This window comes from Sorex fumeus, unplaced genomic scaffold (genome assembly GCF_029834395.1).
Source record: "Sorex fumeus unplaced genomic scaffold, SorFum_2.1 ptg000020l, whole genome shotgun sequence".
Lineage (NCBI taxonomy): Eukaryota > Metazoa > Chordata > Mammalia > Eulipotyphla > Soricidae > Sorex > Sorex fumeus.
Window position 1 is genome coordinate 8526899 of NW_026606077.1, and position 16029 is coordinate 8542927.

General features: G+C 40.6%; 1 protein-coding gene across 4 annotated transcripts in view; it reads right to left on the bottom strand.

The window, feature by feature from the left end:
* PPP3CB (protein phosphatase 3 catalytic subunit beta) overlaps nt 1-16029 on the bottom strand; it is a 60918-nt gene that overhangs the window by 37228 nt on the left and 7661 nt on the right. For all 4 annotated transcript variants that reach the window (XM_056113308.1, XM_056113307.1, XM_056113310.1 and 1 more), the window contains exons 2-3: nt 3000-3200; nt 2122-2246 (exon numbers count right to left, since the gene is read on the bottom strand). In XM_056113308.1, the coding sequence (XP_055969283.1) occupies nt 2122-2246; nt 3000-3200 (326 nt within the window). The remainder of the gene's footprint in view (nt 1-2121; nt 2247-2999; nt 3201-16029) is intronic.

The following is a 16029-nucleotide window of genomic DNA, read 5'->3' on the forward strand; positions in this document are numbered from 1 at the left end:
TCTTTCCTGCACGCAGCCGACTCAGGTTCAATCACTGGTATCCCAAATAGTCCCCCAAGCACTGTCAGGAGTAAGCCCTGAGTGTTGCCAGGTGTGCCCCCACCCTCCAAAAATAGGAGAGAATTTTAAAGCAACGTATAACAATTAAGACCTTCACTTTATTCACATAAAAAGAGGGGCCAAGAAACAGTACATCAGGTAAGGCTCTTGGCTTGCACATGGCTAACCAGGCTAACATAGGTTCAATCTTTGGTAACATATGGTCCCCCAGTACCCTCCAGGAATGATTCCTGAGTGCAAGCCAGGAGTAAACCCTGAGCACTGCTGGGTTTGGCCTCTGTCCCTCCCCACCAAAAAAAAAAAAAAAAAAAGTCAGGGAAACACTTATTAAACAGTTTAGCTTATTTTGACTTGTTCCTCTTGTAACACTAAAATCTATTAACAGAGACAGCTACAAGTAACTAATACAAGATCGTCCACACCAACATGTTTCATTACCAGCTGAGCTCCCCAAATTGTTTAGCGTTTCTAAGCTCCGGACCTTTATAACTTAGAAGTGCCATTTTTTGGTTTTATACAAGCCTTGAGGGGCGATTAAAGGGGCTAATGATGAAACAATCAGTAGGACTATTCGAATTTTTTAAATTTCTATTTAGGCAGACAGAAATCCGAATTCTTTTTCCCTGTGGGAATTCTGGCATATCTCAAAAAGGAGGTTAAAAACAATTATTCAGGTAAGACTATCAACTGGGAGAAGAGATTTAGACCTCAGGGCTGGGATACAGAAACGGCTCAGAGGTTTTAAGGACATGCTTCCCATGCAGGAGTCCTAGGTCTGATCCCTAACACCATATGGTCTCCCATGTACTGCCAGGAATTATCCCTGAACACCAGTAGTCATCACTGGGTGTGGCCCAAAAAATCAAAAGCAAAACAAAAAGAAACAACATAGCTTTGCAGTCTGTATTATCTGCTTGCATTGCTTACTAATAATGGGACCTTGGATAAGCTACTTAACCCCTCCAAGTCTCAGGTTCTTCATCTATATAAGACATAAAATAACAGCGTTTACCTCATAACATTAGGAATAAGTTATCATTGTGTGACTTAGAACATGCCTGAAACATATTCAATGTTTGACTATAGTATCTACTGATAGAGCTGTTACCTAGCAATTTTACTCTAGGAATCTGTCCTACAGAAATAATTGGGTAATTAAGCCAAGAAAAATAAACAACATGACTCAATGAAGCATTATCTGGAATGGGAACACTGGGAACACCTGAAATACTAACAATAAGAAACCAAATTAGCTGTGGTTTGTTTATTCAACAAAATGCAAGGCAGTTATTAAATGCTATAAATTTATACTTACTACCTGGAATGCCTTCATAGGATGGCCTCTGTTCTATATTTGTTTTATTTAGATAATTAGAAAATTAAGAGGAGCCAAAAAAGAAACATCAACAGGAGATTTTAATGACACGAGTCTTAAAAAACAAACTAATACTTTTAGACTATAGATACCCCCTAAGATCTTTCTGCTTCGTTTTGGGGCTACACCCATTGGTGTTCAGGGACTATTTCAGCTTCCAGCATTCCGTGGGGGTACCAGTGCCAGAACTAAACCTGGGCCTCTACATGAAAGCATGTGCTCCAGGCTCCCTTCCATCTTGTTGAGCTATGTCCCAGCCCATGAAGTTTGATTTTAATAGCTAAATAAGGAGATGGAACCATTAAAATTTAAACAAAAATTATTCAGGATATGGTATATTTAATCTCAGAAACTTCAATTAATCTTTTTTTCACGTGGGTTTTGCCATCAAGGACAAGAGAGCTAAACAGTTCTTGCTTCTTAGGATCACTAAATCCACGGCAATATGGATGCTTCAGTTTGCTTATAATTTTCACAGAGAAAAACAGCAATAGTAATTACATAAAGAGTAATACAAAGAAAATCAATAGGATACTTTAAGATAGAAGAGAAAGATTTTTCCTCAAAACTTCAGCATAAGCAGAGGTATTAAAAAGAACCCAATAAGTAGCTTAACTTACTAGGAATTACTGAAAATCATCTGTTAACACTTAAAAGCAAATCAAATGACAGTATATGATTATTACCTCTATACTAAAATAACCTCTGTCCACATAATCACCAAGAAAAAGGTATCGTGTATTAGCAGGTGATCCTCCTACTTCAAAAAGTTTCATCAGATCAAAAAATTGGCCATGGATGTCACCACACACTGAAACAAGAAGATTATTAGTTATGGGGGAAAAAACCCTCTAATAAAACAAATTTTATATCAATTCTTACTTCTTTTACATAAAAGAGTGTAAATTCTGTCAAGAAATATCTGGGAAGGAAGTCGTCTAGTCATAATAAAGATGATGTACAAACAAGTATTCACGTACTAAAGACCTAGAACATATATAGCAGAAATAGTGAAATTTCTAATTAGTGACAAGATTTTTTTCTTTTTTTTAGTGACAAAATTATCTAAATTTGTAAAGTTCCTCTTCAGGAAGCCAAAAATGTGTGTAAGTCTTAGGATGACAAAATTATTATGATGGAAGTAAACACTCCATTTTGATTCAATACATTCTGTGACTTCTATATTATTAACTCTGATAGGTCTTGGAACACTGAGGCACTTGGTCCAAAGGACTGAAAGCAAAGTTATTTGAATCAAACTGAATTATGGCCAATATAACTGATGAAACCCTCACAAAAACATATTAGACTAACTTCTGCACTCAGGTTATTGATTTATTTAGAATCATGTTTGTTCACAGAATGAGAAAAAAAATTTTAAAAAACCCCCAACTTAAAAAATTACAAATAATTTGGAAATTCAAGGTAATATCTATGTAATATTAATATAGTTTATAATATGACTGAAAACAGCTTTCTGTCAATAAACTAAAGATACAGTAAAGAGTCCTTAACTTAAATTTACTAAGGTGTAATAAAGATCCCGAAAGTTAAGCAAGTGTACCTGTAATTGGAGCTTCTACTTCTATCATGGTTTTCTCTCTCCGAAGGATGGCAGCACCCTCATTGATAATTCTAAGTGCAATTTCTTCGTCTACCCGACCTTCTTTTACTAAGTGATTCTTCAGAACATCAACCCTGGGTATCCCATCCATATCAAACACTTCTTCAGATGTCAAGCGGTGTGTTGGGGGGAAAGGAACAGCTGTAATAGTTTTAATTAATAAAAAATATTATACATTAGCATAAAAATAATAAGTCTAGACCAAAGAAAGCTTGGATTCTAGTTACTTATTATGGACAAATATTTAAATTCCTTTTTTGAAAAATAAAATTATACTTTTAATTAATCTATACATAATATTCTTTGAGAATTATTAAAGAAACAATTGTTTCACAAAATAAAAATGTTTTTCCAAGATAACTAATGCCTTTTCTTTAGGTCAAATTACTTATTAGCAGAACTCTGAAAACATATTATAAATGAAGAATAATAAATACAACTTATACCACATACACCTGAAGAGAAAAAAAAATCCCAGCTGTAGGGTGATCCATCAGGTTCCTAATAAAAATATAAAAAAAAAATTGTTTTCTGGCCAATACAGACTTTCAGTAGTACAGGTAAGACAAACACTTAAGGAATTTTAATTTAGTTAGATGTGCATACAGGCTTCAAATCAGTACCATATGATTCTAAAGCAATGCCTTTTTTCCTACCAACAGATTTCACAAAATACCTTTACTGAAATGTGAAGTATTCTACTTTTCATTGGAGTATACTTTTAGAGACATCTGACACTTCTTACTTCCATTTAATGTTTGAAATACGGCTAAATACTTCTAAATAATAAAATTTCCTCTAAAATGCTATCATTTGTTTCGTTTTTGGAATGTAATGATTGTGTTCAGGGGTTATTCCCAGCACAGTGCTTGGTGCTTGGGGCGGGGGGGGGGGGGGGGTTACTCCCGTGGGGATCAAACCCAGGTCTCCTACAGTCAAAGCATGCACTCCAGCCTTTAAGCTATCTCTCTTTCACCCATCATTGCGAAATGATTCCAAGTCACAATTCCCATTTGCCTAGCTACTACCTTGTTGGCCATTTTTTTAAATGTAGGAGTACTGCTATTTATTCTTGTTGGCCTTTTGACTCCTATAGTATATATTTTTCATTTCCACAGGTAATCACAACTGTTCTGTTTTAAAGTAGTACATGGAATGAACAACCGGAAGACCTATTTTCAATATCTATCACAACTATGATATCATAACCTTAAATATTACAACACATGCTAAATGTATTTGCTTCTCTCCACCCCTCCTTAAAAAAAGCCTAAATTTAACAAGTAACCTAGTTATGCATAAGAGCAGTTGGGGGCTGGAAAATGGCACAGCATTTAGGGCACATGTCTAGCACATGCTCAACCTGCGTTCAATCTCTGGCAACACACGGTTCTCCAAGCACCATCAGGTGGAGCTTTGGAACCTCTGAGTGAGCGTCACTGAGTGTGGACTCCAAGGCCTCAAGAGCACACAGGGGTGGCCTGGGTAGTCCTCAACATCATAGGGCTCAAGGAGTATCATATCCTCTGCCCCTACCAAGAGCTGTTGGCCCAAAGGGTGTGAACCTTAGGACCCCTAAGTCCAACTTGGGAGACCATCCCCCTGAAAACAATAATCCTCTCCAAAAAAATTAAAAGAAATGCAGTTTGGATTGGAGTAGTTTTAGGTTCTTTGCCAAGTAAGTGTATTGATTTTCAAAAGAGACAGAAGAGAAATTTATGGAAACAATCTATGTGAAAAATTAAAGTGGTTCCCTCTTTACAGAAAAAAATTGAACCTATTCAGATATGTATTATACAATGTTTTCTTGAACTTTCAGTGTTATCACTGTAGTAGTGATGCATTATACAAAATAACCAAAGTGTTTAGAACCAATAAATCCCTCATATTTTAGTTAAAATCAAAACTTTGTATTGAGGTACCATGACTTATAATGTTAATGATGGTTCCCCATGCACATAATTCTAACATCACACCCATCACCTATGTACCTGAAAGGTGCCCAATCCCCCTCCTTTCCAACCCCCCAACAGACAGAGGCAGCTGTGTGGATCCTTTTCTCTATTGTGTTGTTTTTGGTCCTCTGTTGCTGCCTAGCTGTGCATCTTTTGAAGTCCCACATTTGAGAAAGATTATTCTGAATTATTCTGCGGCTATCCCTTTCCTTCTGACTGATTTTACTCACGATGATATCCTCTAATTCCATCCATGTTGCAGCAAACTACACGATTTTGTTCTTTCTTAGAGTTGCGCAATATTTCATTATGTATATGTACAACTTTTTGATCCATTCATCTATACCAGACATTTGGGTTGTTTCCATATCTCAGCTGCTGTACTAAGAGCTGTGATGAACACAGGTGTGTGTGTATATATATCCTTTTACGTGAATGTTTTTATTTTTTGGGGCGGAATAGATGTCAAGAAGTTAATTCCTCACATTTCAATGTAAATAAAGTAACTAAAAAAAGAGGCTGAGGTAGAATTATATCAATTACCTAAGAAACATACTGTGTTCTCATTAAAAAAAAAAATTATTTAGATGTAAAATAAGAACTAAGAGACCAGTGCAGAGATAGTCTAATACCTTTCAAGGAATGAGCACAGGTCATAGAAGAAATGCCATCATACCTAATCAATGTAGATGAAATCATAAGGGATCAGTGTCGCTCAAACACCACCACACAATGTGGAGAACAGGAAGTTTCAAAAGATGATTTTATCAGTAAATAAAAGACCAAGGGGGGGGGGAACATGTACAGAGCTCTTTAGAACTAGAATAAGTGCTCGAGAATGTTTTATCAGTAAATAAAAAGAGCCATGTAGAGTTACTAAGGAGCTATAGAACGTGATATAATCAAGAGGGGGAAAAAGAACCCTCATCAACTAGAAGTTGGTCTAATAGCAGGTTACTGACTCCGCTGGTCACTAGAGGGTTAAAAAATTTCTTTCTAGGGACTGGAGTGATAGCAGCACAGCAGGAAGGGTAAGGTGTTTCCCAGGTTCAATTCTCAGCATCCCATATGGTCCCCCAAGCACTGCCAGGAGTAATTCCTGAGTGCATGAGCCAGGAGTAACCCCTGTACATCGCCAGCTGTGACCCAAAGATCTAAATAAATAATTTAAAAATAAAATTGAAAAAAAAACTTCCTTCTAAAACTAGTATTATTGGGTCAGGGTGATAGCTCACAGGGTAGAGTACACGCTTGCCTTGTAAGTGAGGCTCCAAGTGGGATCCATGGAACTGAAGGCCTCTACCCCAGTTCTGCGAGATGTGCCCCTGTTAGTACCCAGCACAGTACCACCTGGGCATAGTACTGGGGAGGCCCCTACAAAAAGCAAAACCAATATTCTCAACCGCTACTTTGCTTGTAACTCCTAAGGCATTTTAAAGTATTTTTAGGCTTTTGGAAGTTTTTTTTAGGCAGCCCAGATAGAAAAGAGACCACCAAGTAAAGGGTGCTTGGAGGGCTTGCTCAGGATGGGAGATGTGAGCTGAACGTAGTCTACAGGCCAAATATGATGGCCACTCAATACCTCTATTGCAAACTACAAGACCCTGAAGGAGAGAGTGAGAAAAAGGGAATGCCCTGCCACAGAGGCGGGGTGGGGTGGGGGTGGCAGGAGGAATACTGGGATCACTGGTGGTGGAGAATGGGCACTGGTGGAGGGATGGGTACTCGATCATTGTAAGACTGAAAATAAAAATTTAAATATTAAAAAAATTCTTTTTTACCTCGGATTCATTTGCAGCCAATTAGTCCTGCTCTACCAAGGTATTCTATGTAATTTTTTTCTTTCTTATTTCAGAAAATTTTCCCTATAATTGTGACAGGTGAAAATCAAATTAAGAATTAATTTAACTAGCCTGGCAAGGTCCCCGTGACATATTTGATGTCCCAAAAACAATGTCTCACAATGGAGACGTTACTGGTGCCCGCTCAAGCAAATCAATAACAACGGGGAGGACTGTGCTACAGTGCTACAGCTTAAAGACCTACAAATATCACCTTAAATCACCAACTTTTCAACATCAGAAGTATAATTGGTAATATTCCTTTTAACCAAATTTGTTCTGTTGAAAATTTTCATTTTACCCATTTTAGCGTGACGGGCATTTCTCTATATAATCAGTAATGTTCAGAAGCCATTTTAACTCAGAGTTAAAGTATGTGGGGCCTAAAATCAAGGCCTGAAGTTTTAATTTAGGATAATGGGAAATATAAACAAGGGATGTTGTGATCAGAGATGGGGGATGAACAGGATCTTACCTTTTCTAGTACTGAGCAAGAAATACTAAGAATAAACTAATCCTCAAAATGAAAAGGGCCAGAGAGATAGCGCAGCAGGAAGGTCACTTGTCTTGTGCATACCAACCCAAGTTCAATCCGCAGAACCAGACATGGTCCGTCAAGTCCACCAGAGTGGGACCTGGGCACCAAGGCCAAAATCAGTAAATAATCCTGTTCCCCAACTCTAAGCAAAGGCTCCACTCTTAACCCCATAAGGTTTCTAACAATAGCTGGGATTCAGCCTGTGCCAAGTTTATTCCAAAATATCATTCAGATGCCCATGCTTCCCACCACTGCTATCCTTGGTGACTGTTCAGAACCAAGTCCCTCTTATCATATATACTCTGTACTTCTTTTTCCTACAATGACATTCTCTGGTTGCTTTAGCACTCCAGAATTAACGTAAATTTAAAAATTAAAAAATCTTTACTCCTCTATACTTGAGCCCTTCACTGAATGCTACCTTTATCACTCGACTTCAAGTAAATCTTCGATTCTGAAGGATATTTCTCTCTTTTTAATAGTATATACTGCTAATTTCCCCATACTCTACTAATACCAGTAAGAGTCTGTCTTTTCTTTTCCCAGTTTCCCTTCCAATATCATCACTCCATTAAAGGAAACACAGCGCGCGCACACACACACACACACACACACACACACACACACACACACACCCTTTGAAGTACTAATATTCTAGTTCTTTTCTTGTCATCTACTATATTTATCCTAAACTCAGTTTTCATATCCAGGTGGATGACCTATATAAAGCATAATTGAAAGACTTGAATTCCACTCGACTCACCTCCTTAGACATGACCTTATCAATTACTAATCTGCTTCTGCAATTCCAACCTCTCACTACATGATCCAAACCTCCTATCCTATCCTCCTATTCCAGTTTTACTCCCTTTTTCCATCTGCTTCCCCTCTCAAACCCTTCTACACCTTCTCCATCTGCTTTTCAACTGTATCAAGAATGGGAAGTTCTTCCTAATCCCCTCTGGCTATAGCTGTCTAAAAATGTTGATGCTATTCCACTAGTCACACGGGTTTTTAAACAACACTCTGACTGCCCTTTTGTACTTTTACTTTACAACTACCAAGCAAAACTGCTGGATCTGGGTTGAGTAAACTGCTTTGCAGTAATACTCACCTGGTTTATTCTAAACGTGGGTATTATGTATCGAAATTGCTCAGTATTACTAGAAAGCCTTCCAACTAAACTTCACCTTCCTATCCCTTTCAGTACACATTTACAACAGGAGACATTTTCACATTTCTCCCCAAACTCAGGGAAGAAGTATTCCACCTTTGCCCTGAATCCCGTGACACCAATTTCTTAATTTAAATCACCCTTCCTGGGGGACAGTACCGGCTCGTCCTTCACGCCCTACTGAGGTCACGAGTTGCCCCCCACGAGCGGCTCTCCAGCACAGCCATAACACCAGCGCACAGAAACCAATCTCGGAATTATCTGACTCTTTGCAGAAATCCAAAATCCGCACAGCTGCGAGAGTGGCCACGCGACATTATATGATTCTCATAACCAGCTACAGAAAACAAAGTATTTCACAATGCCTTTTCAGCAATTCTGATCATTGGGGGGGAAATTCTAAACAATAATGGTGCATCTTGTGTCAAAATAATGAATGCAATCATGCAGAGAAGAGTTAAGTGGAAATCATCTGCCTCACAGGCATTGGGAGGGGTTGGAGGGGGGTATATTGGGGTTCCTGATGGTGAAAAATGAGTACTGGTGAAGGGAAAGGTGTTTGATCCTTGTATGACCGAGACTTAAACCTGAAAGCTTTGTAACCTTTTCCACAGTGATTCAATAAATAAATATAATAATAAATAAATAAAATTTAAATAAATGAAATTATAAAAAAAAATCATCCTTCCATCTCAATGGTACTCATGCTCATTTTTTCTAGCTCTGATCTTCACTGGGTCTTTCCTTTGAGCAAATGTAACACTTAAGCCTACTTAAGAATTGTAATACTTAAAAACATCCCAAACAAGCAACTGTCCCTTACTCTTCTTTATGCCTGTTTCCGCCTATATATTCCTTATTTTAACTACCAAGGTGAAAAACTAATCTACAATGAATATCTTAATGTTATGCTTTTTAGACAATTTTTTTTTTGCTTTTGGTAAAGCAGTGCTCTTAGGGGTTACTCCTAGCTCTGCACTCAGGGGTCACTCTTGGCAGTGCTCCGGGGACTATATGAGACACCAGGGATCAAACTATGATCAGTCTCACGCAAGATATGCACCTTACCCACTGTACTATCGCTCTGGCCCCCATTTTCTTGTGTTTTAATGCTTTTCTCAATCCACACCTACCTGGCTTCTGATTTTACTCCTATAGCTTAAAATTCTCTTTTAGGCCAGGGATATAATTCAGGTAAAGTGCATGTCTTGCTTGCAACAAAATCTTAGTTCCATCCCCTGCTTAAAAAAAAAAATCTCTGTATATCAAGAAGGGGAAAATAAACAAAATTCATCTCCCTCCCTTCTGGGGTTCTTGAAATTGTTTGCTTTTTTTTTTTAATCTCTTCTCTAGTTGTTATCTGGTTAGTTTATTACATGGACTTCCAAACCTTTTCCTGATTATGTTAGTTATGTTAGTGTGTCTTCTGGGATTCTGCCTGTGGTCCTCTTAATACCACTTTAAGTTGGTGTTATCTCAGTTTTGTAGAAGTTTAGATTGACTAGTCTAGACTCTACCTCTTAAATCCAGATTTTGAGTAAACTACTAAATATTTCCACTTAGATGTCAATCTTGGTATTTTCAAACTCTGATACATGTTTTTCCCTCTAAACCCAAACTCATTTAGCCTACAGCAACCTTCTCAGAAACAAAATTACTCACGAACTCTCTAGAAATTTAACTTCTTTCAGCAAACAGAATGTGTCCCCCAGTTGCACTTAACATTGCCCCCCTGAATCATTCTAATGCCCCTTATTGTTCAGTGGCCCCTGAAGCCAGTATCTCCCACTTTGGGGGAAACAGTGCTCTTAACCCACTGCAACATAGTTACCCATCTGTGTATTAACCTAGAAGTTTCTTTCTTCCTCACCCTATATGGCCAATAGATTCTAAATAATTCTATTTTTGTCCCTTTGGCTTCACACACCAAATAAGGACATTTCCACCTAAGAATTACTAATCTTTTCAATTTACTCATGTGCTACTATACGCCAGGAAATGCTTCCTAGATTCAAATCCCAACATTTCCCTGTTTCAAGACTAGTTTCATAAGCAAAATGCAAATTCTTTTTCTGAAGAGAGGGGAGGGCCCACATTCGGGGTCGCTTAGCTGTTACTGCTGGCTGTGCTCAGAAGACATACGGTGCTGGAAGTCAAACCCAGCATGCAAAGCTTGTGCTTCAGCACTTTGAGCTATTTCTCTGTCCCTGACATGCAAATTTTTCTCCTAAAATAGCATAAAGGAGCCTTTGTGATCGTAGCCTTGCCTACATTTCCCACCCTGATCTTTTGCCACTACCTCAAACTTCAGATACATCCTACACATCAAACACCTCAACTTATTTTCATGTTCCCTCTTCCCTTTGCTGACTGTTGTGATGAATGGGGACTGTGCAGATGCTTGGTTGTGGCACTCACACACTCAATCACAATGCTGGATGAAGATCAAAAACTTTATTTGGAGGGGTCCCCATGAATAATTCTTGGCCAACTGGGGGGTGGTTCAATGCAAGGGGCCCAAGGATACCGTGCTGCTCTAGCTCTGTAGTGCTAGGGATTACCAAGGCAATCCCTGTGATGCTCAGGGGCTTCCAGATGGTATCAGGAACTGAGCCGATAAGACGCACGCCAGGCATGTACCCTAACACTATACTATTCCAATCCACATACTTCAGACATGGTGCTCACACACGTGCTTACTGAGATTCACACTCCTGGCTGCAGGTGCTCACATTTTAAGTTGTAGGACTTACTCGGAGTTGCACACTTTTCTTATGGGCTTGTACACAGCTGGCTATGATAGGCCAGATACTGTGTTGCCCAGGATCCTAGACAGCAGGGTCACCAGAAACATGCTTAGGGATGGGGCAACACTGCTGGTCAAACTCACAGCCCCACACTTGTAAGGCAGGCCCTTTTATCCTTGAGTCATCCTTGGGTCCCTTATCTTTTTTTTTAATAAGACATATCACTTTGAGACCAGGGAGACAGTACAGAGGGCAAGCTGTTTGCCTTGCATGCAGCTGACCCAGGTTAGATCCCCCAAGGACTGCCAGGAGTAATTCCTGAGTGTAGAGCCAGGTAGCCCCTAAACAGCGTAGGTGTTTACTTTACATGCAGCTAACCCAGATTAAAGTAGGTTCGAGTACCCCAACACAGAGCACAGAGCCAGGAGTAAGACCTGAGTACTGCTAGGTGTAGCCCTAAAACCAAACCAAACAAACAAAAAGCCCCCCAAACCCAAAATACCTCTTTGTCATATATGTTGTAACACAAGATATCACTTTGTATACTAGAAAATCTATTGGAGGTTCCCGAATTTAATCAGCCTAACTCCCATTTCAGAATAAAATAATCCCAGGATCCCTGTGGAAAATTATAAATAAAAAATAGATGGGCTGGAGCGATAGCACAGCGGGTAGGGCGTTTGCCTTGCACGCAGCCAACATGGCCGACACAGGTTCGATTCCCAGCATCCCATATGGTTCCCCAAGCACCATCAGGAGTGATTCCTGAGTGCATAAGCCAGGAGTAACCCCTGAGCATCACCGGGTGTGACCCAAAAAGAAAAAAAAAAAAAAAGAAACTGTACCACCAAGTATACCCAAGACTACTGAGTGTGTGGGGAGTGGGGGGGGGGGGGGGGGAGAAGGAGGGGAAATGTTAGAGAAAAGGGAAATGTTAGAGAAAAGCAGGTTGCCCACTTTGGGAATTTTAATCTCTACTATTCTTCCACCTTGGATAGTACTGGAGTTTTCTGTTTGTTCATTTGTTTGTTCTGTTTTTGGGCCACAGGCTGCTCTGCACTCGGGGATCATTCCTGGCGGGCTTGGAGGACCATATGTGATGCTGGGGTTGAACTCAGATCAGTCGTGTGCAAGGCTATGATATCTGTTGAGTAGTACTATAAAGAGTAAAGGCATCTGGCCTGTTCCCCCTGGTGGCCCAGTGACCACCATCCTCCAGAAGTCACTGGACAGTCAGGTTTGGGCCTGTAGTGACGAGACATGCAGGGCCTCACAGGATGGGGATGGAGCCGGCCATTTCCTCCTTGCCCCAATGAAACCCCAAGTCACCACCCACGAACGACCTCTCTGGCTCCTGATCAAGCTGCTTAATGGCCATGATCCCTGAGACTCAGAAATAAATCTCGAAACCCAGTAGCCTCTGGCAGAAATGCGTCTGGACCCCGCAGTAGGTTACTGTCACCGGGCCACTCCAGGGGGGAAAGGTGCTGTCCCTCCGCCTGCTCCCCCTTGGCGGCTCGGTGGCCACCATCCTCCAGGGGCCATTGGACAGTCAGGTTTGCGCCCTCAGTGACGAGACACGTGGGGCCTCACAGGATGGGGGTGGAGCCGGCCCTTTCCTCCCCACCCCAACAAGACCCCGATTCGCTTCCCACGAACAGCCTCTCTGGCTCCTGATTAAGCTGCTTAACAGCCATGATCCAAGAGACTCAGAAACAAATCTTGGAACCCAGAAGGTTTTGGCAGAAATCTCCCCAGATTGTTAAAATTTCGAAATTTCAAAATCGCACGGCCACTACTGCTGCAGCGAGACATCATATGTTATTCATAACCAGCAATAGAAAACAAATTGTCTACAGTTGCCTTTTCAGCAGATCTGTGTGTTGGGGTAAAATCCCAAATAATAATGGTGGGTCCAAAATACTGAATATAATCAAAGTAGAGAGAGAGAGTAATGTGAAAATCATCTGCCCCACAGGTAGGAGGAGAATGTGAGATGGGGGTATACTGGGGTTTTTGATGGTGGAGAATGGGCACTGGTGAAGGGACGGGTATTTCATTGTATGACCGAGACTTAAACCTGAAAGCTTTGTAACTGCTCTCATGGTGAGTCAATAAATAAAATTATGAAGAATAAAAAAAAAAGAAAGGTGGAGTTCATGCCCAATTCAATCAGCATAATCAGTGGCTGAATAAATAGCAGTACTCCTACATATATTAAAAAAAAAAAGAGTGAAGGCATGAACTTATTTTCAAAGTCCTTCCCAGTGTGGTCATTCCCACACTATTGCATATCACTAATCTTTGCCTCCAATTACAGTAGCTCAATTTATAATACCTTAAGAAAAACCAGTGCTTATTGCTTTCTTTAAAAGTTCTGCTCTTCTGGGCCATAAGGTGTGTGCTATACAAGAGATGATCTGGGTCCCATCCCTTCCCTCACCACCAAAAATAGTTCTGCCCTTCAAATGTTCTCTTTCCAAACCCAATCTCATACAGTACTCGACTGTATGTTACCCAAAACGTAATCATTATTTCTCCCCTTCCCTTAATTTATGCCTTGGTCATTTGGTCACTTAGGACTTAAACTACTTCCTTAGGAGCCAAAGCAACATATGAACATTTGCCCTGCACACAGCCGACCCGGGTTTGAATCCTGGTATCGCATATGGTTCCCCAAACCTCAACAGGAATGATCCCTGAGCGTAAGGTCAGCAGTAATCCCCAAACATAGTCAGATGTGGCATCCACCCCCTCCACAAAACAAACAACAAAAACCCCATGGTCCCCAGGAGTCAGGAGTAATTAACCCCTGAGTACCCCTGGGTGTGACCCCAAAACAAAACAAAACAAAAACACTTTTCTTCATTAATCCCAAGACTCTGATTAAAACTTCTTACTTTCTAATATTTTGCTCCATTCAAATAGAATCAATTAACTTTCAAAAATCAAGAGACAGTCTTCTACTTTAAAACCTTCAGTAAGAATAACGGTGATGGCTACCACTGTTTGAGTTTTTAGTATGAATTTGGCCACAAATCATGTTAAATAGCAATTTAACAGGATTTAACATACTTTATAAGAACTATCTCCATTCACTTGATCACTTGAAATCCCGTCACTCATCGAGTTGCTCGAGCGGGCACCAGTAACGTCTTACTGCGTGTAGTGTAGCCCAATGGTGTCTGCTCGCTCCAGGGACATGAAGAGCCACAAATTAATCATTCAGGGTTCTAACGAAGAAGTCTGACCATCTCGTAGGTGGGTGGCCAAGTGATCTTTTGACATCCCGTGGAATCCAGTCAGTAACGGCTCTAGTCCAGCAGTCGTCTCTAAATCGCAATAGGTGTCCAGCCCACCTGATTTTCCACACCTTGGCAAACAAGACAGCGTCCCTGATTCTCAATTGTCGGTGGAGGTCGGAACTCCGGATTCTTTCTCTCACTTGAGTGAAGCGTGATACTCCAAGGATAGCTCTTTTGATTCCTCTTTGGAAGACCCGAATAGCGTTCTCATCCTGTTTTCACAGGGCCCAGGTCTCTGAGGCGTATGTTAATGCAGGAAGAACGGTGGAATTGAAGAGATATGCCCGGAGCTGAAGGTTCTTCGTCCTCTTAGCTATTTCTTCGACGCTCTTGAAGACGTTCCAAGTCACTCTCTTCCTCCTGTGCAACTCAGGTGCCAGGTCATTCGTCATGTTGAGTTCTCGACCTAGGTACACATAACTGTTACATTCGGAGAGGTTCGTTCCGTTGAGAGCGACTGGAACGTCAGGACCGAGTCCATTTCTCAGAAACATTGTCTTTGTGAGATTCAGCTGCAGTCCGACCTTTCCACACTCATGGTCGAAGTCGGCCAGCATTTGTGCCACTTGGCTATCTCCATCGATCCTTCAAAAACCTTCTAATACAACTTTACTAACTCTTATTTTACAGATGAGTTACTATAACTGAGTCTTATGATGTTAAATACCTTGTCCACAGTGAAAAGGCTGTTAAGATATAGGTAGATTTAAATCCAGGCAGGCAGATTCCACAATCTGTATTTTCAGTATCTCCTAGTCAGCATTGTTTATTAGCTAAAGTTTTTGTTCTTCATTCTTGGTGGAAAAGAAAAAAAAGACCCTTTCCCAAGCCAGAGCAAGCAAAAACACTTGCCCTTTTTTGAGCAAAATGCTTGCCTTCAAGTGGCCAACCCAGGTTCAATCCCTGGAGCCCCATATGGTCCCCAGAACCATATTCCTGAGCACAAAGCCAGGAGAAAACCCTCAACATTGATGGGTGGGTGGCCCCCAAACAAAACAATAAACAAATATCCTTTCCAAATTTTCTCCTGCTATTTCTTACTGCTCGAGCGGGCCCAGTAACGTCTCCATTGGAGACTTTGTTGTTACTGTGTCTGGCGTATTTCTTACTGAGCACTGTACATACTGTCACACATTTCATTAACATTTCCCCAAATTCTATGCCTCTATTTCTGTAAGAAAATATACTTTGGGCCGGAGAGATAGTACAGCAGGTAGGGCATTTTGAGTTGTACACGGCCGACCCAGGTTCAATCCCCGGCATCCCATACAGTCCCTTGAGCACTGCCAGGAGTAATTCCTAAGTGCAGAGTCAGGAGTAACCCCTGAGCATCCCTGGGTGTTACCCAAAAAGCAAATAAATACACACACACACACACACACACACACACACACACACACTCTTTGATAT